The sequence below is a fragment of the Chelonoidis abingdonii genome, chromosome 14, assembly GCF_003597395.2.
Source record: "Chelonoidis abingdonii isolate Lonesome George chromosome 14, CheloAbing_2.0, whole genome shotgun sequence".
Classification (NCBI taxonomy): Eukaryota; Metazoa; Chordata; order Testudines; family Testudinidae; genus Chelonoidis; species Chelonoidis abingdonii.
The window spans coordinates 17,250,818-17,275,721 of NC_133782.1; the positions used below are offsets into that span (position 1 = coordinate 17,250,818).

General features: G+C 43.7%; 1 protein-coding gene across 4 annotated transcripts in view; it reads left to right on the forward strand.

The window, feature by feature from the left end:
* PTGIS (prostaglandin I2 synthase) overlaps positions 1–24,904 on the forward strand; it is a 32,272-nt gene that overhangs the window by 1,361 nt on the left and 6,007 nt on the right. The window contains exons 1-8 of one of the 4 annotated variants that reach the window (XM_032764621.2): positions 427–562; positions 3,767–3,890; positions 4,857–5,035; positions 9,120–9,263; positions 12,083–12,237; positions 13,641–13,822; positions 17,734–17,902; positions 20,018–20,199. In XM_032764621.2, the coding sequence (XP_032620512.1) occupies positions 483–562; positions 3,767–3,890; positions 4,857–5,035; positions 9,120–9,263; positions 12,083–12,237; positions 13,641–13,822; positions 17,734–17,902; positions 20,018–20,199 (1,215 nt within the window). In that variant the 5' untranslated portion in view covers positions 427–482. Of the gene's footprint in view, positions 1–426; positions 563–3,766; positions 3,891–4,395; positions 4,487–4,856; positions 5,036–9,119; positions 9,264–12,082; positions 12,238–13,640; positions 13,823–17,733; positions 17,903–20,017; positions 20,200–24,904 lie in introns of those variants that run through there. The other 3 variants (XM_032764618.2, XM_032764619.1, XM_032764620.2) reach the window with 3 other exon arrangements.

A 24,904-nucleotide genomic window follows, 5' to 3' on the forward strand; every position in this document is an offset into this window, starting at 1 on the left:
GGTTTGGCACAGTCTAGTTTGGCTGCTGGGATTGGGGTGCCGACTGAAACTGGAGTGGGTGGGTGGGAAGGGCTAGAAGGTGCTGGTTTGCCCCTCCATTTCTCTAGGGCTCCCAGTGAGGAATGAGGATCCGGGGACCAGGGTCTGGATGTCTGGTTTCAGCTCCCTGAAACCCCATGGGAGGAGGGAGAACCGGGGGGGGCAGCCCCTGCCAGCCGGGCTGGAGCGCTTCCCCCAGCGGTGGGGACTGGGGGCTCTGCCCCCGCACTCAGGGCTGGAGCCAGTGCGTAGCCGCCAGTGGGGCACCCTCCCACGGGTCCAGCGGGGCTGCTCCGGCCCGGCCAGAACGGACGGAAGGGGAGGAGACCAAGGCAGCCCAGAGTGAGGGGCTCGGCCGGCCGCCCGGCCAGACTAGGCTGGCGGGGGCCGAGGCAGCAGCTCCACTCGGCTCCTCCGGCTGGGTCCCGGCGATCAGCCGCGCCATGTGCTGGGCTCTGGCCGTCGCCTTGCTGGGGACCCTGCTACTGCTGCTGCTGCTGGCGCTGCGCTCCCGGCGGACGCGGTGAGTGACCAGCCTGCACCTGTGCCCAGAGACAGGGCAGCCGGGGAGCCTCGCCGGGGCAGCCTGCGGGTGCGGGGGGAGGGTGCCCCAGCCAGCGCCCGGCTCCGGTGATCGGGGTTCTCAGGCTCCGAGACTACGGTGAGGGGCGCAGTGTGGACCTAGGTAAACAGAGATCCTGCCTTGCCGGCTCTGATCCTGCCCATCGCTGAGCATCCGCAGCTGCAGGTGGTCCCGGCCCCACCGTCAGCCCGGGAGTGGGGTGGCCGCAGGCTGACGGATGTCTGGGGGGAGCCCCTTCCTTCCTCCATCTGTCTGCTGGTCAATGAGAGCTGCGCTCGCCCTGCCCTTCTTTAGCTGGCCCAGCAGTGGAATGGTTAACAAGAGGGAACTGTGTTCTCAGGTCTCTTCTCCAAACCCCATTGAACCATCATAGGCTAGGCCAGAACCCCAGTCATTGATGAGTTGCAGGATACAGCGTGTGTGGGGGGGGGGTTCTTTCTTTAATGCTGTATACCAAATGCTGCAACTTCCTCGCTCCATAAGTTCAGGCCCTGGCGCTGCAGTCCCTACTTATGTAAATCTCTAGCCCGGAACCAGTGGGTTCTGCTTAGGGGTCATTGTGAAAAGAGGAGCAGAAAGGAGGGAGAATGAATCCTGTGAAAAAATATGGATGAAGGGAAATGTGAATACAGAGAAACTGTGAACATAGGAGAAGGGGAGAAAGGAAAATAGAGACTGATGACTTAAAGGCAGTCCATATAGCATGTATATGGCATGCGCTTGGGCCAGCCTCCCTTTCAGAGAATGTTATTTTGTTCTTAATAGGTTGCACAGGATTCCCTGTAGATAGGAAAAACACAGCTTAAAAGCGCGCCTAAATTATTCTCGGGGGAGGAGTAAGACCCAAAGGTTTAAATGTCACGGAAAAAAACATTTGCAAACTCCAACTCCTTGGACAGAGCTATGAATTAACTCAAGTTTGCAAAATCTTGAGCTCTGTGATATTCACCCACTGCCAGTTATTGAACCAGGGACCACCAATTGACAATTTGAATCCGCTGATTAGGATGGATATGGTCGAAATCAGCGCAGATTCGCTGTTTAGTGGGGTTTGTGTAAAATCCTCTCACTCTGCAAGATCCCAGAGTGTGGTTTGAATTGCTAAAGACCCCAATCTCAAGTTTGTTTGGCTACACACAGGCCGTTCTTTACACCCCCTTGCCTTGTAACGAATACAGGGCATTTTGAAAATGATTCCTGGTAGTTATTTCACTGTCGTTGGGCCAGACTGTGCTCTTGGTTATACTGGTGGTGTGAATCTGGAGTAATTCCATTGACTTTACTTTTTCACACCAGTGATAATGAAATCGGAATGTGATCCCGACCCTTCAAAATGAAGGCTGTTAACAGTGTTCAAATCCCAGCTCCTCGAGTGGGTGACCCAACAACAAGTGGTAAGGGTACAGTACTGGATTTGCCTTGCTCAGGGAATGCATGGGTGAGTCATGCCATCACTGTTCCCTTTGAGCTGGCAGGGGAATGAAAAGGACGTGATTCCTATTTTCTTCCCAAAAGCTCACACCTCTTGACAACTGTCTGAAATGGGCCATCTTGATTATCACTGCAAAAGTGTTTTTTCTCCTGTGGATTATAACTCAATTAATTAGCCTCTTAGAGTTGGTATGGCTACTCCCACCTTTTCATGTTCTGTATGTGTGTATATATCTCCTTACTATATGTTCCATTTTATGCATCCAAAGAAGTGAGCTGTAGCCCACGAAAGCTTATGCTGAAATAAATTTGTTAGTCTCCAAGGTGCCACAAGTACTCCTGTTCTTTTTGCGGATACAGACTAACACGGCTGTTACTCTGAAACCTGCCAGTTTTCATTTACTCAGAGCAATGACACCTCAAGTGAGTTTGTGACAATGGAGCAATCTGAATGCCCAGATATTTTAACAGTACTGCAGTCCTCATTTTGGAATTGTGGATTGTTTTTCCACTATTGTAGGGATCTTTCAAGGTTGACGGTGCTCAGTTTACTGCATTCCATTGTGCCTTGGTATTGCATAGGATTGAGAATGTACCCTCTACGTGTTGCTGTAGAATTATGATTTATTATTTTTACAACACCCAAAAATGTGCACAGAGCATGTTTGCAGTGCTGTTGTAGCCGTGCTGTAGACCGGAAGAGGAGCTCTGTGTAGCTTGAATGCTTCCACCTTCCACCAACAGAAGTTGGTCCTGTACAAAATATTACCTTGCCCATCTTGTCTCTCTTAGAACGGAGTATGGCAGATTCCTGGTCTAAAGCACTTACAATCCAAAAACAAAAACTGCAGAAGTAAGGGGAAAGGATGTAACATTTGCCCTGGTATAGCTCTGTCTTGTCCTTAACATGCTTACCCTTTGCTGTAGACATACCCAAAGAAAAACCTGCGGCTCGCCCGTGCCAGCTGATTCAGGCTGGGGTCTTAGAACCCAGGCCAAGAAGTCTACACTGCAATAGCCCTGCAGCCCAAGCCCTGTGAGCCCACCGTGGGTTTTTCTTTGCTGTGTAGACATACCCTTTTTCATATATATGGTATTGACATACCTAACCTTAATATGGTGAGCTACAGATGCAATAACATGACAGCTTTTAATCTTAAAATGTCAGTCTTCTGCAGTTTGCAAGACCCATAGGATTATTTTAATGCACTTAGGTATGTCCATTTAATTTCTTCTTTTATATTAGCTGTATTAGAAAGAGAATAAACCCCCAATTTAATATCTTTTTGCCACTAACGCTTATGTACACTATTATACTGTTTAGCCAGCATAAATTTGAGACACTTTCACTGAATGAAAAAACAACAACAACCCACAAACACTTCTTTTGAATTGCTAATTAGTCTTTGCTCCTTTATGACTCAGGATAGTAATTACAAATCCTTTTTTGGGTTACGCCTGTGGAACCCTGGAGACTTTAAAAAATTCAGACTGGGGTAACCTGAATGCAGTTTGACTATATAATTTTGTTCATGTGATATTATAAAGCATGGTTGATCTATGAAACAAAGCAAGGTGCAGATGGTAATGTCGTTTCACACTGACACACCCATAACGTGCTGGAATGCTGGAGTTCAAGTGCCAATGGTTATTAAGCAACTGTAGGGCAATCCTTCCACAGGCTTTAAGAGCTTTTACCGATCTTTTTTCCAGGCTACCAAGTGAACCTCCACTTGACAGAGGTTTTGTTCCTTGGCTGGGACATGCTGTGGAATTTGGAAAAGATGCTGCCAGCTTCCTGTCTAAAATGAAGCAAAAACATGGCGATATTTTCACAGTAGGTGCCAGTTGTGAATTGCCTGTGCTGCTTGGGTTTAACCCCTACAGGGTGCACAGTTCAGCTGTTCAACCAAAAGTAGCCCAGAAAGCTTTGTAGAAACAGCTTTGATTGTATGTCACAGACAAGCATAGATATCAACAAATCTTTCCTCTTCTCTCCTGGCCACTCTGCCTCTTCCTTCCCCCACCTACAGTAAGCCAGCCTGGAGCTGCTTTTAAACTAAACAGTGCATGAGTGGCTTTATTTTAGAAGGCTTTAACATCACCTTTCAGATGTGCCACAGAGCAGCTTCGTTTTTCATAGCAACGTATTTTTTCCCGTACCTGGATTAGACAACAGATTGATGTCTTCAGTCCATTCTGCCTCCTGTAGGGGCCAAAACTTGATGCTTCAGAGGAAGGCGGATGCACTCAATGTTGTCCAGTGTTGTGGGGTGAGGGGAAATGACTCTAGCACTGTTAAAGTCAGTGGGAGTTTTGCCTGAGTGAGGAGTGCAAGTTGGGTCCCTTAACTTGTATAATTACAGGTGATGTTCAGAGTCATAACATTTTAGGTCCTAAGAATCCTGAGCCCAGATGTGTAACAGTGACCAGGTATGTTACTATCTTGATCAGTGACTTTGTGTGTTTTCGTGGGAGCATGGGAGTTTTTCAGACCATCAAATATGCTGTCAAAATAACATTTTGGAATGATTTTCAGACTATTGCACCTCAGCTGGTGTAAATCAGTGTGCCTCCATTGAGGTCAAAGGCCCTGCACTACTTTGCACCAGCTGAAGATATGTGCTCAGCTGGGGATAACAAAGGAAAAGGACTGTGTCTGAGTTAAAGGACTTATTACTACAGAGTTTGGCTTAGCATTTGTCCCACTGTTTGGTAATATTTCACATTTTTAACGTATTTTTGTGTTCATTAAGCTAATAGACCCATTAATTTTGTATTGTGGGTTGTTTTCCTTCTTTAGATCCAGGTTGCTGGGAAATTTATCACCATCTTGTTGGACCCTCACTCGTATGATTCGATGCTTTGGGAGTCAAGTTGTCAACTAGATTTCAGCAAATATGCACATCTTTTAATGGATCGAATGTTTGATGTCAAACTGCCTGACTATGACCCCAATAAGGAAAAGGTCATGCTGAGATCGTGAGTATGATACTAAAGAAAATTTGTGCCAGTGTCTCCAGTTTGTTTTGGGATATTATTTTCCAGTGAGAGCCAGGCAGTTCCTGGTATCCAGGACAGGGATATTAACTACAGCATAAGTACAAAGCAAAATGGAAGGGGATGAGACCTGAGGTTATCTAGATTTTCCCAGCGAGTCACTCAGTAAGGATGGAATGACAATGGGCTAACTATCCTAGGTGCCTGGCTTCTAAATACTAGAGATGGGTACACTAGGAAGATGGATAGATCATAATCTATCTTTGTTAACTTTAAAAAGAAATAGCCAATAATAGCCCTGGTGGGTTTAAAATGTAACATGGTGTGGCAGCAAAAAAAGGCTAACGTGGCTTGGGGTTGTACATACAGAGAGGGGGGTGATAATCCCTCTATGTATGGCTCTAGAGAGGCCATGCCTGGTGTACTGTGTTCAGGGCAGGGGACCTCAGGACTGACTAAAAGGTAGAGCCAATTGTTTGACTACACTTGTGGTCCATTCTTAACAGTGTTCAAGAGACCAAATTACCAAATGTAGCCAAATTTGCTGTCTAAAGGCACAGAGGTACAATGCAAAAAGGAGATATAAATTCCCCTCCTTCTGGGGAGCAAATTCTTTCAGTGTGTTCATCTTGCACAAAAGGTGTGCTTCACAGATACATCTTCAAACTTGATTGTGTTTATATTGTGGTTGTTTCCAAGCTGAAAGCCTCCTATATGTCAATTTAAAGTTTAAGTTTAACCCACTAGTTTGTGCCAGCTTTGTCCTGGGTACTTGAACATAAGAATGGCCATACTGGGTCAGACCAATGGTCCATCTAGCCAAGTATCCTGTCTTTTGATAGTAGCCAGTGCCAGCTGCTTCAGAGGGAATGAACAGAACAGGAAATCATTAAGTGATCCATCCCCTCTCGCCCATTCCCAGCTTCTGGCAAACAGAGGCTAGGGACACCATTCATGCCCATCCTGGCTAATAGCCATGGAGGGACCTATCCTCCATGAACTTATCTAGTTCTTTTTTGAACCCTGTTATAGTCTTGGCCTTCACAACATCCTCTGGCAAGGAATTCCACAGGTTGACTGTGTGTTATATGAAAAAATACTTCCTTTTGTTTGTTTTAAACATACTGCCTATTAATTTCATTTGGTGACCCCTAGTTCTTGAGTTATGAGAAATAACACATCCTTATTTACTTTCACCACACCGGTCATGATTTTATAGACCTCTATCATATCCTCCCTTAGTCATCTCTTTTCCAAGCTGAAAATTCCCAGTCTTATTAATCTCTCTTCATACAGCAGCTGTTCTATACCCCAAATCATTTTTGTTGCCCTTTTCAGAACCTTTTCCAATTCTAATATACCTGGCTATACTTTCCCATATCTCATTTTGAATACTACATTCCAAGCGTTGATGAGCCATGCAAGGACTCCCTAGCTGTACTTGGTACAAAGTATTCATGCATCTTTGCTGTGAAAAGTTTTCTATTTTCTAATGCCAAAGCTAATGTCAGCCTTGCAAAGTGCTGCGGGATGCTTGACATGGGTGAACAGAATTGTGGGTAGAGCGTAGTACATTCAGTTACCGTAATTTCCCAACAGCCATATATATATGTGTATATAAAACATATATTATATTAATACCACGCACATAATGCCTATTAATGTGGTATGTACTACACTCAAGAAGAGCAACAAAGGTTATAAGGGGCCTGGCTAGAGGGATTAGTTTATAAGGAAGAATTAACACCATGGGGGGGGAATATAGATAACCTGGCTAAGAGTCATCCAGGTTACGTCTGGGAACAAACCTTGCTTGTATATCAGTCTTGCTTTTCAGCCAGGCAGTAAATGTCATGTTGACCCTTGGTGCTGACTCTGGCTGGCACAGGGCACAGCGATGCACGACATGTGTGTGGAAGGAGAAGACATAGGGAGTTCCAGCATGTCTCTTGCACAAGCAACAGCACAGGGTCTCTTTCTCTTCATAGCACTAAGGAGAGCTCTCGGTGCAATGGCCAGCAGATGTGCGTGCGCTGATGGGGACCAGTGGGAATGCGTCAGTCAGCTGGAAGCTCTAGCCAGCAGCAGATGGGCTGCACTTTAATGCTGCGCAGAGTAGCAGCAAAGCGGGCTCCACAATGCAGTGCCCCCAACCCTCCCCATAGTGTCCTGCCTTGGATATCAAGATTCACATGGTAGAGCCAACATCAGGAAAAGTTTCTTGTCTCTCCTGCCAGTTAGGGCAGGATTTAGACCTTACGAATTAGCAATGCCTGTCTCACACTGTCTGGACATCACAACGCTTGTACACCAGAAAATGCTGTCCCAGCCCTGAAAGCAGTAAAAATTGTGCTGAAGCAATTGCAGTTATTTGGCAGGAGACAACAATAAGCAGCAGAGCCCTAGGGCTGTCATTATTTTACTCTCTCTGGGATCAATATTTACATCTAATATTTTAGGATAGTAGAGAGATGTAATGACTTCTTGCTGGGTGATAGCAGCGAGACATGTTTAAACCCTTTAAATAAAAGCAGGGGAAGCAACCTGACTAGAGATAAATATGCCAACCACATAGTTTACAGTGGTAAACAAAGCCCACGGGAGAGTGTACATCTGATGGAGCATCGGCAGCGTGACTGAAAGCATTGAACCATCATGTTTATACTCTAGTGTCATAAAAATGGGACAGTCTGTGGTCTGAACTTCTGGGAACATCTCTGCTTCACCAATAGATACATCCCACCGAGACATGAATGGCTAAAAATCGCTTTTAGGCGCACTCCCCTCTTCAGATTATTTGTTTGCCAGTGGAAGTTTTAAGGCCTGGAAGATGTTGATGTGAATCATTCAGATGTGTGACTCTTAGTCAGACATCACCTTCCAATCTATAGGTTTAAAAATTGCTGGACTTTCAATTGCTAGGAGGGAGTGGCTTGACCTTATTGTGCTGATGCTATTTATAAGGAAATGAGGTTTGCATAAAACCAGGCTGGTTTCAGATGATTTATTCTGCAATATTGCATTTGCACATTGGCTGAGGGCACTGATCTTTTATGGTATACTCTTTCTTTATTGTGCTCTCGTGGGAATGTTAACATTATGTTACACTATGTTAGTGCTCTGGTGATCACCCCGAGATTGGAAGGTTGGCAGGTTCATTTGTCAATGCGCGTCAGGTAAATTGGTCTGAGCAGTGTAGTGTTCTGAATCAGCCAGTGTAAATGAGCACAGCTTCTTCCCCTGAAAGGATTGCTGCCTCAGTGCTGTGCAAGCCCCCCTGAGAGTCCTACATGGGAAACCCCAGGCTGACAGTAAGCTAAGGAGAATGGCCCATAATCAGTCCCTTGGAAATCATTTGAGTAGCAGGAAAAGAGCAGTGGCTCCAATGTGGTTAGTGAAGTCACAGAATGGCTGCTCATTTTAAGAACCACGCTCCGTGTACTAGCAAGTTCCAGTGGAAGTACAGCATAAGAAAGCCAGTAACCTCCATGCAAAAACGTCGTACTGTTGCAATCAAACCTCTCATCTGACCAGTGGCTACCAGTAGAGGCAAATCCCTGCTAGATGTCATAGCAAACTGGCCTTTCTTTTGTTAAGTCTATAACAGCCGCTTTTCCACACAGGAGTACAAAACACTTAAGGCACTTAAAATAAATCTGCGTAGATGGCATCTCCACGTTCACCACTTATTCCCTCTCGGTGGCTTCTATCCCAGAACATGGGTCCAAAGCAAAAATCCAAGTCCAACCTTTAGCGTCACCCCCCGATGTTGGGGCGTGTCCAGTGTATCTTAGAACTGTGCAGCTGGTTTCACTCTCCATAATGGGTAGCAACAGAATCCAGATTAGGCCACTTTATGGTGCCTTAGTGCAGCATGGAGAACTCTGCCCATTACTTTCCCCTTTGCACAGAACACAGGGACTTGGGCTGTGCAAGTGACTAGGTTCAGATACCCAGGGATCTGTGTAATATAAATAGGTGAGGCCTGTCCCTAGCTAAACACTGATTATAGAACAGTAAGACTTATGCATGAAGGTGTTTCACAAAGTAACTTCTGCTTCTGCAGGGCTCTGCAAAACAAGAACCTTCTATCCCTCACCAAGGCAATGTTCTTCAACCTTCAGACCCTTCTGCTTTCCGACCCAAGCAATTTGAGCCGGCAGTGGACAGACAAAGGCTTGTTTAATCTCTCCTATGGTATAATGCTCAGGTAAGTGCTGCACTATAAAACTTCGGCCCTTGGGACTGGAAGGGTAATGATATCACAGTCAGCTCTACCCCATTTTTTAACAATTGTGACTCATTTAAAAAAGAATGGATGTTTGCACCAAGCTTTAAAGATGCAGGGCCTGCTGTGGCTCTCACACTGGTGTCAATAAGAAGCAATGGCACTGGAGCCAGTGAGGATACACTGGTGTGAAATTGGTGTACAGCAAGAACAGAATCAGGCCTGGAACGTGCTATGAAAGTGCAGGTATTGTTATTTTATCACTATGAACACTCATTTTTTTTGAGAATATCTAATATTTTAAAACTTTAGTCACTGCTGCCTCGTTTTGCGCTTTCTTCTTTCCACAAGCCTGTTTTAGGGGCAAATGGAGAGATGTTTTTTGTTCATGAAGGGATGAGGAAGAAGCAGAGTGACAAGTAGTTAAAACTCTGGCCTAGAAGTCAAGAAAACTTAAGTTTGTTTTTCCAGTTCTGCCTCTGACTTGCAGCATGACCTGGGACAGGTCACTGCGGGCCCAGAATTAGGAGCCTAAATATGTGGCTTGATTTTCAGAGCTGCTGAGCACTCACAGCTCTACCTGCCTTTGGGTAGTCAAGTTTGGAAATCTTGGTCTTACCTGTGTTTCTCTTTGCCCATGTGTTGATTGGGGGTAAGGACTCTTACCTGCCCGACAGAAGTGTTGTTCATTGACATATAGAAAACAAATGGCAGGGCTTGCATGGAAAGTTCTACAGAAGTGCAAAACCAGGGTCTGCTTCTGCCAGCCTTACTCCTAATAGCATCTTAGTCCAGGAGTTAGTGTCATTAACATTAAAACCGAGAGGAGTTAGTGTCATTAACATTAAAACTGAGAGGGCTCCAAACGGAGAAATGAAACTGCGAAGTTTTCTTTTTACCGAAACTCCAAGAAAAGAGACATTATAGAAAAGGAATATTTGGCTCATGAAATTTTTTTTAAAGCAGTTTAATTAGGGTTGATTTTGCAAACCTAGCATTAAATTAACCCCCTGGGTGCCACAGGATATGCAAAATCCATCCAGTGGTCTATGGAACTGACCTGCAGTATGGACATTCGTTGTACCAGACATCCTACACTGCCAGAAAGCATAGCTAAGGCGTTGGTGCTGCATTAAACATTTCAGTGGCACTTACAAGTTTACAGCCCGGCAACGTTCGGATTGTAAACTGTGGAGGGAAATATTTATTTGTTTAAAAATAATTATATCCAATAGAATACACACCCACACACACACACAATGCCACCTGATAGAATTTCTGTTTGCTTTTTAAAAAACCTAGGAGATTACACACAAAATAACTACATGAAGAGAATTTTAAGGTTGCAAAGTCAAGCATTCAAAAGTTAGGAACTAGCAGAATGAAGGTTTCCTGTGCAATGCTAATTTGGCCCCTTTGTGTGTATGAATAATTATTATACTGCCATTGGTTACATGATCGCACACTATTTTTTCCATGGGATCCCTGCCTCATTCAGTAAATAAGTTGGACCTGGTGTGAGGATGAATTAGGGTTGTGTATTGAGCAGGCTGTTATCTAGGACCCCTGCCTCACTTGTTGCAGAAGTTGGAAGGTGTATAATTAATGAGATGGGATTTCAGGAAGAGAAAGGACAGTCTCATGGTTAAGATGGTGGAATGCTGCTCTGAAGAACTGGATTCTGTCCCTGCCTCTGCCAAAGATTTCCTGTGCAATCCTAGGCAAGTCACTTCAACTCAGATGTTCATAGGTGGTCACTAGTGATATGTTCTTCTCTTTCTGAGGCTCCATCTTGATACCTGGGGTTTTACTTGCAGAAGAGCTGAGCACACACAATTGATCTGTGCTTTGAACATATAAAGTGCTATGTGATGCTAAGTACTCTGAAAAATCATCACAGACTGGGAACCCAAAATTACTAGAAACTTTTGACCTTAATCTCTGTGCCTCAGCTCCCAGTCTATAAAATGGGGGATAAGAGCGTCTTCCCCATTCTCCTCACTGGGCAATGGTGAAGATAAGTTAATTAACGTTTGTGAAGGACTCCAATACTAGCATAGCAAAGCCTAGGAGGAGATTAAGAATTCTACCTCCACAGCAGGGGTTGAATAGTATGCAGCAAATAAGGCCTGGGGCTACACACTGAACAATGAGGAAAAAACAAAATGTTGAATAGCTGATCTTTAAGTGAGGGCCACCCCTCTTGTGCACTGAATGAGGCAGGGAGTCTGTGGAAAAAATAAATGTGATCGTGTAATTAAACGCAGTATAATAAGGCATACGCACAAGGGTGTGTATGTGCAAATTAAGGTTGCAGAGGCAACCCTATATCTGATGTTTCCTAACTTTTGAGTGTGTGACTTTACAACCTTTTGTGTGGATGTAATATATAAAAACCAGGGGACTTCACTGTGAGCTGGATTAGACTCTAGTAAGAATATGCAAACAGGCATAATCACATACATCAAATCCTATATAACGTTGGACTTTCTAAGGGCAAATCTTTCCATGGAAAGCAAAGGGAAACGGATACAAGTTAAAATATCAAAACTCTATTTTTGCCATTATCCTATGTCTTAAGAAGTAACTGTTGTTTAATATGTCATCTAAAAAGGTTTCACTATACATTGCACAGAGCCTTTTAATTATATGTTATATTAAGATTAAAATACGAAAAATATTGGGTGAAATCCTGGCCCCTGTTCAGCTCAACGAGAGTTTTGCCCTTGACTTCAGTGGAGCCAGGGTTTCACCCATTATATTTTAAATACAAATGTATTTGACCTCTTTGTTCCTAACAGAGCTGGATACCTGACCCTGTATGGAAATGAAGAAGAAAACTACAACGATCCTTCTTGCCAAGATAAAGACCGGGCCCATTCTGCTGAGGTCTACAATGCATTTTATAAATTGGACCAGCTGTTGATGAGAGCGGCCCGCTCCATGCTAACTGCAGGTGAGTGCCTGTGGGCCAGACAGAACCATCCACTAGGGTGACCAGACAGCAAATGTGAAAAATCAGGACAGGTGATGAGGGGTAATAGGAGCCTATATAGAAAAAGACCCAAAAATCAGGACTGTCCCTATAAAATCGGGACATCTGGTTCCCCTACCATCCACATAGACATAGGGCCACATATTCAGGCATGTTAGGCATGCAATTATACACCCAATTTGTAGATACAGTTCATGTAATTGCACATGTAAATCAAATCATATAATATGCCATTTGCGTGCATCTCAGACACTTTGGCCAGTTCCAAGCGCAGCTGGCCATTTGTACTATGCCTGTACTCCCTGATCTGCACAGGCTTCCAGGTCATTTCCAGGTGCAATTTAAAATGCTGGCTTTAACCAATAAAGTCCTGAATGGTTAAGACCCCCAGCACCCCAGGAACCTGCCCCTCTTTCCCAGGGGATTCGAAGGCGCCTGAGGTATTCTGAGGCCTTCCCTGCATTACAAGAATGGGACCAGGCCATTGTGTTTCCTTTGTGTGACACTTGGAGAAGTCTGCATTGTCCCTGCATAGTCTGGTGTGGAAAGCGGTGATGGCGCAGGACAGCAAAAGAGCCTCCAGATCCACATAACACTCCATGACGTGGCAGGAGTAGCAGCCAGATGGGGCTGTACTGCAGCTCTGCCCCTGCAATAGGGCTTAGGTTAAACTTCCCCAGCTCACGTGGAACCTAGTTACCTTGGCTTTCTGCTGAGAAAGAGAACGCCAGCCTCACTGGAATATCAGCACGTCCACATGCAGTAGTCTGGAGAATAAGGGTTTGTCTAGCAATGTGTTAGCTGTGTGTGCTCAATCCCAAGCTTCTAAGTAGCTACTGTGTTTTTAAATAATGACTATCTACAGCCGGGGCTAAATGGGGTTCAACAGCATGCTAATCAACACATTTTCTAACACAACTCAGTTCCCAGTGTAGACAAGGCATGGGAGGAGCATTTCTGGCAGGGAGCTGTTGAACACCTCACCATGGAGAGATCTAACTGTTCCTCATTCCCAGCCTTCTTATGGATTTGCTTTTGACCTCCCCTTCCAAGGTCCAGCATACGTAATTAGAGTCTCACTGTTGGGGATTACTGAGAGCACACAGGAAAGGACCATTGTTCTGGAAACCACCTGGAAATTAAGCCATTTAGGTTGGAAATGATTTCTGAGCAAGGGCCTGCTTTTACATAGGAGCTATTCTAGAAGAGCAAGTATGGGCAGTAGATGGCACCATTGTGAATGTTTTAAGTTCCTTCTATCTGTGTCACTTACACTTTAGACCAGGAGTCACTAGAACTGGTCAGCTGCAGTGTCTCTTAATGTTTGTATTAATAATGAAATTTCTGCCTTTGTTTATGTGCAGCAGAAAAGAAGGAAGCTGCCAGCCTCAAGGGACATCTCTGGAAGCTACTGTCTGTAAAAAGACTGAATTCCAAAGCCAACAAAAGCCTTTGGCTAGAGAGCTACAAGCAGCACCTAGAGGAACTGGGAGTGGATGAGGATATGCAACCCAGAGCCATGCTGATGCAGCTTTGGGCCACACAGGTAAAACCATCTCAGCTCTTTCAGGGAGATAACAAGATGGAGAGAAAGCTAGAAATTGCCTTAGGACTAACAGTAATGATACTGATTCCACTAGAGAGGTTGTGATGCTCCTGGAAAATACCAATGAAATTCTAACCACATGGGGAAAACATCAAAGAAAAAAAAACACCCACATTGATGTAAAGTAATATTGCGGCAAAGACAGGGCCAAGCTGGAAACTTCCTCGTGGTTGTTCTGAACTGCAAGACAACAGTGGGGACAGAATATTGAGCTTCCTTCTCCAAAAGCACAGGTCTACACCACTTGAGAGAAAGGAGAATCATAGGATTGTTAGCAGTGAAGGATCTGTGACACATAGTGGAGCCCCTCTGATTCCCTCCAGTTGAGGGCAGTGGTGAACATATGCACCAGGTCAAGTCTGTTCATTACAAAATTTAGTAGGGCATAAACACATGTCCCACTCCTGCAGTGCAAGGACTTGGCTCTGTCTTTAATGTACCCAGCGTGGCAAATTTCACGCGCAGATTGTATGGTTCTTCAGCAGAGTGTTTCAGGATAGTGAGTGATCATGAATCCAGCACTGTATCAACTGCAAAGCTGACATGCCATCTTTCATTCACTGTGTGTGTGTGTGTGTGTGTGTGTGTGTGTGTGTGATCATTCATTGTTCTGAATCCCTTTTACCGAGGGCCATATGAGCTGCAATACCCAGCTCCAATACAGTGAATGATAGTTGCCATGAAACTTTAACCGTGATTTTTACAGATTTATGCCTGAGGCGTTTGGATATTATCACTTGTGTGCACTGAGACAAGTCATGCGAATTAAGCCTAAATCGGTTCTGTGCATGTAAATTCTATGGGGCAAATCCTCAACTGCTATAAATTGTCATAATGCCATTGATATCTGTGGAGTTGTGATCATTTATACCAGCTAAGAAACTGCTTCTATCTGTGTGTAAGTGCTAGCGTGCAAAGACTGTGTGTGTTAACTCATTACACATACAAGTAGGAGTTCACAATTTGCCCCTCTAGGTGCACATATCCTCACACACCTGCTGGACAGGTACATAACATAAATCACCACTAGGGGGTGGTGTATGCCTGATTTTAAGACGTGTTAGTGTCCTTGGCCAAGGTGCCGCTTTCCCAGGAGAAGTAATGCATACTGTCTGGTGCAGATAGCAGATGACAGTCTATCCCCAGGCATTTCCAGTTTACATTTGATCACATCTGACTTTCTGAGCAAGGACCTTTCTAAGCAGCTGTAGTGTCAGACCTTTCTTAAAAAAATACTTTCTCCTGTGTGTGATCTATCAGTTGAGGGAACATTTTCACATCCCAAATCCTGAGATTTTACTGGAGACGCTCAAACAGGCAACACTTCAGATCACTGTGCCGCTAGTGAAAACCACTGCATAACATCTATAGAATCCTAACCAGGATAGGGAGAAGATATCCATATGTAGGGGGTCTTGTTTCTTCATGACTAAGGCTATGATTTTGTTAGTCATGGACAGGTCATGGGCAATGACCAAAAATTATGGAAGCCATGACCTGTCCCTGACTTTTACTAAAAGCATCCCTGACAAAATGGGGAATGAGGAGGGTCCAGCATCCTGCCCCACTGCATGCAGTGGCAGGGAGCTGCGGCCCCTCACCCCTTCCCACTGGCTGGGGAGTTGGGGGGGTATTCTCCCCACCTCCCTTGGTGGCTGGAGAGCTGAGGGCATCCCCCATCAGCAGCGGCAGGGGCTGGGTAGCTTTGGGGATCCTCTGCCATCTGCAGGGGGCTGGGGAGTTTCGGGGAATCCCCTGCCACCCTGCAAGGCCAGAAGCTGAGGGGGGAGTCTGGGAACTGGAAGGGAGTCCTCTGCTGCCACGGCTGTGACTGCTGTGCCTCCATGACTACTCGTAGCCTTATTCATGACACAAGGGAGCGTTATAGAGCAAACTTTCTATTGGTAAGAGAGACAAACTTTCGAGTTTACACTGACCTGAAGAAGAGTTCTGTGTAAACTCGGTACTTTGTCTCTCTTACCAACAGAAGTTAGTCCAGTAAAAATATTACCTAACCCACCTTGTGTCTCTAATATCCTGGGACCAACACGGCTACAATAACACTGCGAACTAGGAAGAGAAGTGTTACTTCTCCAATCTCTTTGAAGTATTTGAGCTCCTGTTATCTGCCTCAGTAATGTACGTAATTGCTCGTAAGGCATTTGCTTTAAAACAGTTACTGAAATAAATTCAGCATTGACTTGACTTTTCAGTGCTTTGTTCTTTTTTTGGTTTGATCTCAGCAAACAACTCTTTCTCCAATGACATTGCACTGTGCAGTGCGCCAAAACTCTCTTTAATCACAAGGAGAATTTACTCAGCTCACGTAGTTTTCTGGAATATAATCTCTAGGAAGAGAAAAGATCCTTTATTCTTTCTAATGCATGACTACGTCTGTTCCCTTGCAACACGAATAATTAAATGGTCATATGCATTTATAAATGCCTCTATTTTAATTAAAAAGTAAACTGCCTTACTTGAAAATTAGGCAGGATAAAATATCATTGCACTTACCAAAACAGAATGAATTATTAAATTGTATACTCTTCTCTTTAAATTACTTAGATTTAATGTACTGTATATGCACTTTATATTGACAGCGATGCTACTGTGCTTTTCACTTAATCATCACAATTGTTTTAAAAACAAGAATGAATATATACAGCGCTGGCCCATCAAGTTCTTCTCTTTGCTGGTTTGATATGGGGGTATATTTCCTCTTGCACTCTGGAACAGCTATGGCACTCTAGCTGAGCTCTCACTTCATAGTGGCTTTTATGATGATGATGATGATGATGATTTGTATTGTGGTAACACTTACGGACCCTGGTCAAGGACCAGAACTCCAGTTTACTAGATGTTGTATAAACACAGAACAAAAAGATGGCCCCTGTCCTGAGGATCTTACAATCAACACATTAGGAGGCCAAAAGACAGTATCACCAAGCCCAAGTATTTAACACTTATGAATCAAAGTTAGAGAGACAAAGTGGGTGAGGTAATATATTTTATTGGACAAACTTCTGTTGGTGAGAGAGACAAGTTTTTAAGCTTTCGCAGAGCTCTTCTTCAGGTCCTGGGATAGATTTATACACAATATAACTTAGTGAGAGATGCTGACTGCAGATGAAATGGAACCAAACCCACTAAAATAGGCTTATGTGGGACTTAATTGCTGCATAAGCTTTGTGCAGGCTCTCTGAAATCACTCTGTGTATATGATATTCCACTCACCACAATATAAGAGGTGGGACATAATCCCTCACTGAATGCAAAGAAGAGTGAGTGAACTTATCTCCTGGGCATATAAATACTTTTCTATACAGTAGCTGAAACACTGATAGGTAAATCCTTGCCTATTATTGTCTTTGTAAACTTCTCCTGTTGCCTTCAGAGAATCTTATTGAAATGAGTACAGTTTTCCTACAGTGGGTTACATTTTATGCCTTCACTGTCTGCTACTGCCATATACTAAGCTGCCTCGCTGACTGTAGGATACTTGACCCAGCAAATTCTGCTGTCCACATTTTTAATGGCAGAATTGGGAGATCTTTCACATTTCTGAGGCAGCCATTTCGTTCTGGGATGCTCTCATTTAATAGTATACAAGAGCTTGAAGGATACTTATCATCCTTTAAAATCAGTCCTTCAAGAATTGTTTTATGTTAAGTTTCAAGTGTTGCCACTACATTCCTTTCACTTATTGACTAAAAAGATTTTGCTTGTAATGAAAATTGAATTGACATTGACTTATGTTTTCCTTTTGTGATGTAATGGAAATTCTGTTTGTTTCAGTTCATCTGCTCACAATTGGGATAACTCTGATTCCTTCTGGGTGTTTTTATTTTTAGGGTAATGCAGGTCCTGCAGTTTTTTGGCTTCTCCTGTTTCTTCTAAAACATCCTGCAGCCATGGCAGCAGTTCAAAGTGAATTAGAAAAAGTAATTCGAGACAGAGGACAAACAATGAAACAGATGCAAGGCATTAGCCAAGAGATGCTGGACAGCACTCCTGTTTTTGGTTAGTACATCTCTTTTGGGGACATCCGTGTACCATTTGACTCAAATTCTCTTTGGTAGTTTAGGAAATTTTCAAGGCATTTAGGCCAAAATTGCAGGCGCAAAATGTGTGTGCAATCATGGCCCTAATTTTCACATGCAGTTAATGTGCTTGCTCATGCAAATCAGAGAAAATCTGCATACAGCTGTGTCTAGCTGTTGTAGAAGAAATCCCCAGTAAATGAATGTCAAAATGTAGGCATGCAACTGGCATTCTCACTTTGCTCTCACAATTGTGCCCCTTAAAGATTTAAAAACCTGGCCTACAGCCTGCTAGGTACTATTCAAGGTTTTACAAGTGTTAAATTAACTAGACTCATGTTAACTGCAAAGTAAAACGGTTTAATTATATACCATTCTTCAGTGACAAAGCTAAACATAATATTTAAGCCATAGAAGCTGGTTTTTAAACAGTGTTTGGGAAATGTAAATCTTATTTTCTCCATACTTTGGGGAACACCTCTTCACCTTGGTTATGTTTTCTATTATCTAGCATGTGCATTGCTCACCTCTTTTCTGTTTTTCTATTCAACAAAATGTATCTACATGATACATTCTGATCTTTAACCTGCTCTCTGCATTGTGAGAGTAAGTAATGCTGTTGTGAGCAGTCAACCCAGTTTTAATAGCCAGACTGAACAGATTTAGTGATAACTTCTTTCAAAAACTGTTATTAGAGAGGTGGAAGTCACTGTGTTAGTGTATGAAGCATAATCTTTTACATTGGGTTAATGACTTGAAATAATGGCTGCAATGAAAAGAAATCTGAATCTATTTTAACATTCAATTGTGGTTTTGATGAAAGCAGAACAATCTTAGTAGAGATGAGAAGGAAACGATTTTCTTGAATTTTCAAGATTTTGAAACATTTTCCTGTCCTGAATTGGGGCAAAAAGTTGAAATTTTGAAAATTTCCACAGACACAAAATCCAACTAGTTTTTTAACTGGATCAATTGAAATGTTGCATTTTTAAGATTTTAAAACACTTCATTTTGATTTTGACCTTCTTTATTTTTTTCTACATATTTTTACTATAAATTAACTTAAATTTCTAAACAAAAAATCCTTTTGTACTGAAGAAACAAGCGTTTTTATTAAACAAGAATGAAACAAGGCAGTTTCACAATTTCAAAACTTTTTTTTTCAAAACCTTTCAAAACAGGAAATTTGTTCAATTTCAACAAAATCAGGATTTTCCAATAAATAAATTATTTTGTGAAAAATTTCTGACAGTTCTAATTCTTAGTATTAATAACAAAGACACAAGGTGGGTGAGGTAATATCTTTTATTGGACCAATTTCTGTTGGTGAGAGGGACAAGCTTTCGAGTCACACAGAGCTCTTCTTCAGGTCTGAGAAAGGAACTCCCAGCATCACAGCAAAATGCAAGGTGGAACAGATTGTTTAGCATAACTAGTGCTAAAGGACCATTCAAGGTAGAGTGTCCCGTTAACACCTCTGCAGTCATAGGACAAAAAGAGGGAGGTTCGTGGATTACAGATTGTTGAAATAAGCCATAAATCCAATGTCTCTGTTCTGTCCATGATTTTTTGGTGTCTAGCAGAGTAATGTTAACAGGCGGCTCTACCTTGAATTTGTATAGGCTGAGCAACCTACATAGTCAAACATGGATTTTAAATGAGAGAGGGATTTCTCCTTAGTTTTGACCATATATATGTTAACTGCACAGGCCACTCTGTAATCAGAAAGCTGCACACATTATTCAGTAACAAAGCAGTTAGCTCCTGAGTGACTGAGATGCAGGAAATAGTTGGATTCACATTTTTTGCAGGAGAATTGCAGAGAAAGTCCTTGAAGACATGGGTAGTGTTTCTGTGGGCTCTCCTTTATGTCTAGTTCAGTTTCCCAGGGAAGGCAGGAGATATAAACCCTGTAAGTCTAAAGTATATCTGCCATTTGGTAGTATATGATGTGGTAGAACTTCATTACGCAATTTATTTTTTGCAGGTATGCAATTCCATTCATTATGCATAAATGTAAAGCAAGCAGCCTGCAGTTAGCTCAGTCTCGTTTAGTGCATGCAGTAATTCTCTCTTTGCTTTTCCTCTTGTGCAGACAGTGTACTGAATGAAACACTGCGTTTGACAGCAGCCCCTTTTATCAGCAGAGAAGTACTTGCAGACATGCAACTGAAACTGGCAGATGGCAGGAAGTTCAGCCTGAGAAAAGAAGACAGACTCTGTCTTTTTCCATATTTAAGCCCACAGATGGACTCCGAAATCTATGAGGAGCCAGAGGTAACTTGTGTCATTTTGAATCTTAATTCTTGTGACAATGTTCTGTACTGCTCCCTCTCAGTGTCCCAGCTTTAGTGTTTTATCTAAAACGATTGAGTTGAGCATATAATACAGTAGGCTGCATTACTGAACCTGAACTTGGCATCTTTAACATGCCAGTTTGAGTAGATGCCTTTTTAGGTTAATTAAATTGTAAAAATAAGGACTAGATTTTCAAAGAGTTTAAGTGGACATTTGTGTGCCTAATTTGCATCAGGGCTGGCTCCAGGGCTTTTGCCACCCCAAGCAGCAAAAAAAGTAAAGCTGCGATCGTGATCTGCAGCTCTGCCGCTGCCGCTTCAGCGGCAATTTGGCGGCAGGTCCTTCGCTCCGAGAGGGAGAGAGGGACCCGCCGCCAAAGACTCGGATGTGCTGCCCCTCACTGTTGGCCACCCCAAGCACCTGCTTGCTGGGCTGGTGCCTGGAGCTGGCTGTGATTTGCATGCACACCTATTGTGATATGCTGGCTTAGTGAACTTGCTCAAGCTTCCCTCTAGTGGCAAGACCAAGCAAAGAGCTTGCAACCTTTTGACAGCTAGCAAGGTTGCTCTTTTAGCTGAAGTAGTGGGGTCTTGTGCATTTGGTGTCTCAGGTTTGATCCTCACGTTGGCTGTGGCCAACTAGTACACAGGCAAATAAGGCAACAGCATGTGAGAGGGACCAATTCTGGTCATTTGTGCATGCAGTTATCTGAGCTGTGCATGCAATTCTGAACCTGAATTCTGGAAATGTAGTCTGAAATGGCTAGTATTTATATATCCTGGACTTTATTTTGCCCTGATTGAAATTAAATTTCAGAAAAGTTCCATCTACTTAGTGTTGCTGCAATCCAGTATTTGAGAGCTGGATCTCAGTGCAGTTCCTATGGTTGTTTGTGTACTGGTTGCATACTTGTCTAGTGGTAAGTTGTCCTCTCCCCTTTCTGAAAAGCTAGACTGCTTATCCTCCTCATCTAGGGCTGCCCAGAGGGGGCGGGGCAAGTGGGGCAATTTGCCTCAGGCCCCGGACCCCGCAGGGGCTCCCATGAGAATATAGTATTCTATAATATTGCAACTTGTTTTTATGGAAGGGGCTCCCAAAATTGCTTTGCCTCAGGGCCCCTGAGTCCTCTGGGAAGCCCTGTCCTCATCTATAGCTTGTGCAGTCAAATGCTGGTGAAGTACTTGAATTCCTTTAACACTGAATGTACAGTACTGTACATTGCAATTACTGTGAGCAGAAAGGGCTGAGTTATTGTAGCTCTGTTATATGTAACCAGATCTAGAGAAGAGTTTTAATATAATCCCATTACATAGGACTGCACAGAGGGATCTCTTTCCCTGTCATCTGTGGGATGCAAAGGGGTCCTCACAGTGGTTAGCACTGCATGGGAGAGGGAAAGGGCTCTTCTACCATTCAATCTCAGTAATTACTACAGGCTATATGGACCATTTCCCATTCCCATCCTCCTGTCCCTTTAGCCCTAACCCCCTCACCTTCCCTGCCGACTGTGTAGAGATTGGATACATCACAAAGGAATATTAGCACAGTTCAGACATTCCCGTTTTGGGCGATGCCCCAGATGGGCTTCTGGCTTCTTTAGAAACTGCTGGCACTGTAACTACTGCTGGCTATTTTCTCTCCGATTTGGGTGAATCCCATTTAGTGCTTTCCAGCGCAGACAAATGACTTCCCCCTCCCATAACAACCACCTGCTGCTTTAGTGCCAGGTTGCAAAGGATCCGATGGCTGCTGTTCCAATTGTAGTGCTTCACGCGCTGTCACTTTGATCTTGAAAATCTATCACTCGGTTACTCTGGGTTGACTGTCAGAGTAGTTGAGTATCAGAATCACTATTCCAATAGTAATACTAGAATACCTCTTATCGGGGCCGGCTCTACCTTTTTTACCACCCCAAGCGGTGAAGCAAAGAAAAAACCCCCCAAAAACGGCCACAGCGGTGCCGCCGAAGAAGAAAAAATGAAAAAGTTGCTTCCAAACTGCCGCCAAGGAAGGAAAAAAGAAAAAGCTACTGCCAAAGCGCCGCTGAAGAAGAGTGGGGGAGTTGAAGTGCTGCCCCAAGAACTGATGGAGTGCCGCCCCTTCAGATTTGCCACCCCATGCACCTGCTTTCTTAGCTGGTGTCTAGACCCAGCCCTGCCTGTTATTATTTATGTATTGTTTTGGCAGTCATCACCAGGTGGTGCTGTAACCCATAGTCTTCCAAAGTGTGTGTTTGGGCTTGTGAGCAATTGGGAAGACAGGTTGTGGTATTGTTAGCTTAGGGTTATATGAGGTTTTCTGTAAAGTCAGCCTGGGGAGAGGACACTTTGCGAGCAGCAGGAGTGATTGCTCTCAGGCTGGGGCTCTGAGTAGAGTTAAGCACTGAAGCAGAGTCGCTCCTGTAAACCAGGACTTAAGAGTCCTGAAGGAAGGGATTGGATTGCCCTGCATGCTGTTTGGGTGATCTCATTTCAGGACTGGCGTGTCTGTGTAAATAAAGCACATTACACTTCGAACATGCCAGACTCTGTGTGACTAGACTCCTTTACTGGGAAGCTGCCTAGAAGGTCCTGGACGTCCGCTGCAACTCAGCAGAGCAGGGACACTGGTGTCAGAAGAAGGGGTAGCACTATGTATAGCATGCCTAGCGGGTCCGGCCCTTTTGAGAGCTGAAACCAAGAATTCAGCAGGAATTAACGGCAAGACTCTGGTTGATTGGGTGAAGAGTCCCATTAACTTACAACTGTAAATCGGAGACTTGGACATATGATGCGGTTTCTACAGCACAAAGTGTAGTTAGACGCCAAACTGGAATGAGGTTTCTTTCAGCAGGGATAGTAGCCAGCATCTGAATGAGGGCAGCACAACTGTGATGTTTCTTTAAGGTGTCTTGTTGTGCTTTATAGGTATTGTAAGAACAGTGTGAATATTCAATGCTCAGGTGAGATTTGACCTGACACCCCTAGAGATTCGGATACTACGGAGATGAAGACCATAAAAGTACACAGCTAGATATAGAGACCAAAGTCTTCTCTCCTTTGGCCAAACAGAACAGGTACAGCATTGGGCCACAGCAGTGCTGACTTCTCTTACCACGCTGTAAGAGTGCCTCAGGCATGACCTGATGGGAGTGACGAGAGGGCATGAAAGAGTTCATTCCACATGGGCGGTTCAGGCAGTACATTCTCTGCTATTCCTGCCAATGGGTACCAACTACCATAGTGGTCCTGTTTGCTGCTGGAACCAAGCTGGAATGGCCCATTCAAGAATGACCACCAGAAGCTAACAACATTTGGTTGCTACCAACTGGATCTGGATCCTGGCACTCCGAGGGTTCCGAGGATTTCTGCAATTGGCTTTTGTTTTGATAAATGCTGTTTAGGTTTAAGAGCACATTCTATCATGTTCCTTTAATCTGCTTCTCATTTTAAGTGGAAAAGCTTGCTTTGAAAAAAAGATCAAATGAGTTACTTTACTTTTCTCCTTCAGATTCAGGGTTAGGGAAAGGTTGGTAAGTTATGTAAACTTGAGCTCTAAAAATGAAATTGTGGAAACAATGGTACGTGAGGACAGCGCTGACTTGTTATGATGACTGGAATTCCACTATCCAGTTGCCATAACAACTTGATGCAATCTTTAAATATAGAAACATGTGTTACCCCTTAAGCCCCCTTCTAATTGCTATTTGGTAACAAAGAAACAAGCTGTTTTTGCTTCCTTTACGTAGTCTACCATGGACCAAAATGTCAGAAATGATGTCAGCATTACAGCAATGTAAATGCTATTAGATACAGTTTGCAAGGTCAAAAGACCTCTTATAACTGGTTAAGTTACTGTGCTCCATTCAGAGACAGAGTGTTCTGATTCCAAATATTAGTTTAACACAACAAAACCCTATGACAGGTTGATTTAAAAGTTGAAAGATTATCAGGCAAGACTGGAGAAAATTTGACTCATTTTCCCCCTTGAGTCACCGCTCCTTTCTCAATAGCAATAGCATCTCAGCGCCATATGTCACATCTGGCCCTTTGACGGGTTGTGTTGTTTTTAATGCTCTCGTGATACTGCTGGAAGAGAGTCAAAGTTGGGATGCTCAGGGAGCAAATCTTGGCAGCTCGGTTATCATTTGAAGTTGAGCTTATTCCATGCAAAGGTATACAGGGACCTGATGCCATTTTTCCACTGAAGGTTCGTTGAAAAAAAACAAGGGAACTGGTTGGTTTGTGTGGTAAAGTGACCTGCTCCCAAATCCTGCAGCTGAATCGCATGTAAGGGCTCCAGTGAACTAAGTCTGTCTCCCTAGAGGCAGGTCCTATAGCTTAGAGTTGAGGTGCATCGACAGGACAGGGTGAGGAAAACTTGCACATGCAGCTCCTGATTTTGTGGATAAACTCAGGACTTCAGTCTCCAGGATTGTCAATTCATCGCTTTCCACCAGCACTAAATTCAAGCTGTTAGTGGATTTCTGTCTATGCCCATTAATCTGGGGGAATTTATAGCTTCTCCTAGCATGAAATGTGTTTCTCCATTTATGATGTTGGGTTGCAGAGACACTTCCCAGGCTACAAAAATCTTTGTGTTCCTTTATGCTTCTCAAGGACATGACCAGGACATGGGCAGTTGGGCCTAATGGACAGAGCCATAGGGGTCGCCAGGCCTGGAGGTTAGAATAGAGCTGAACTGA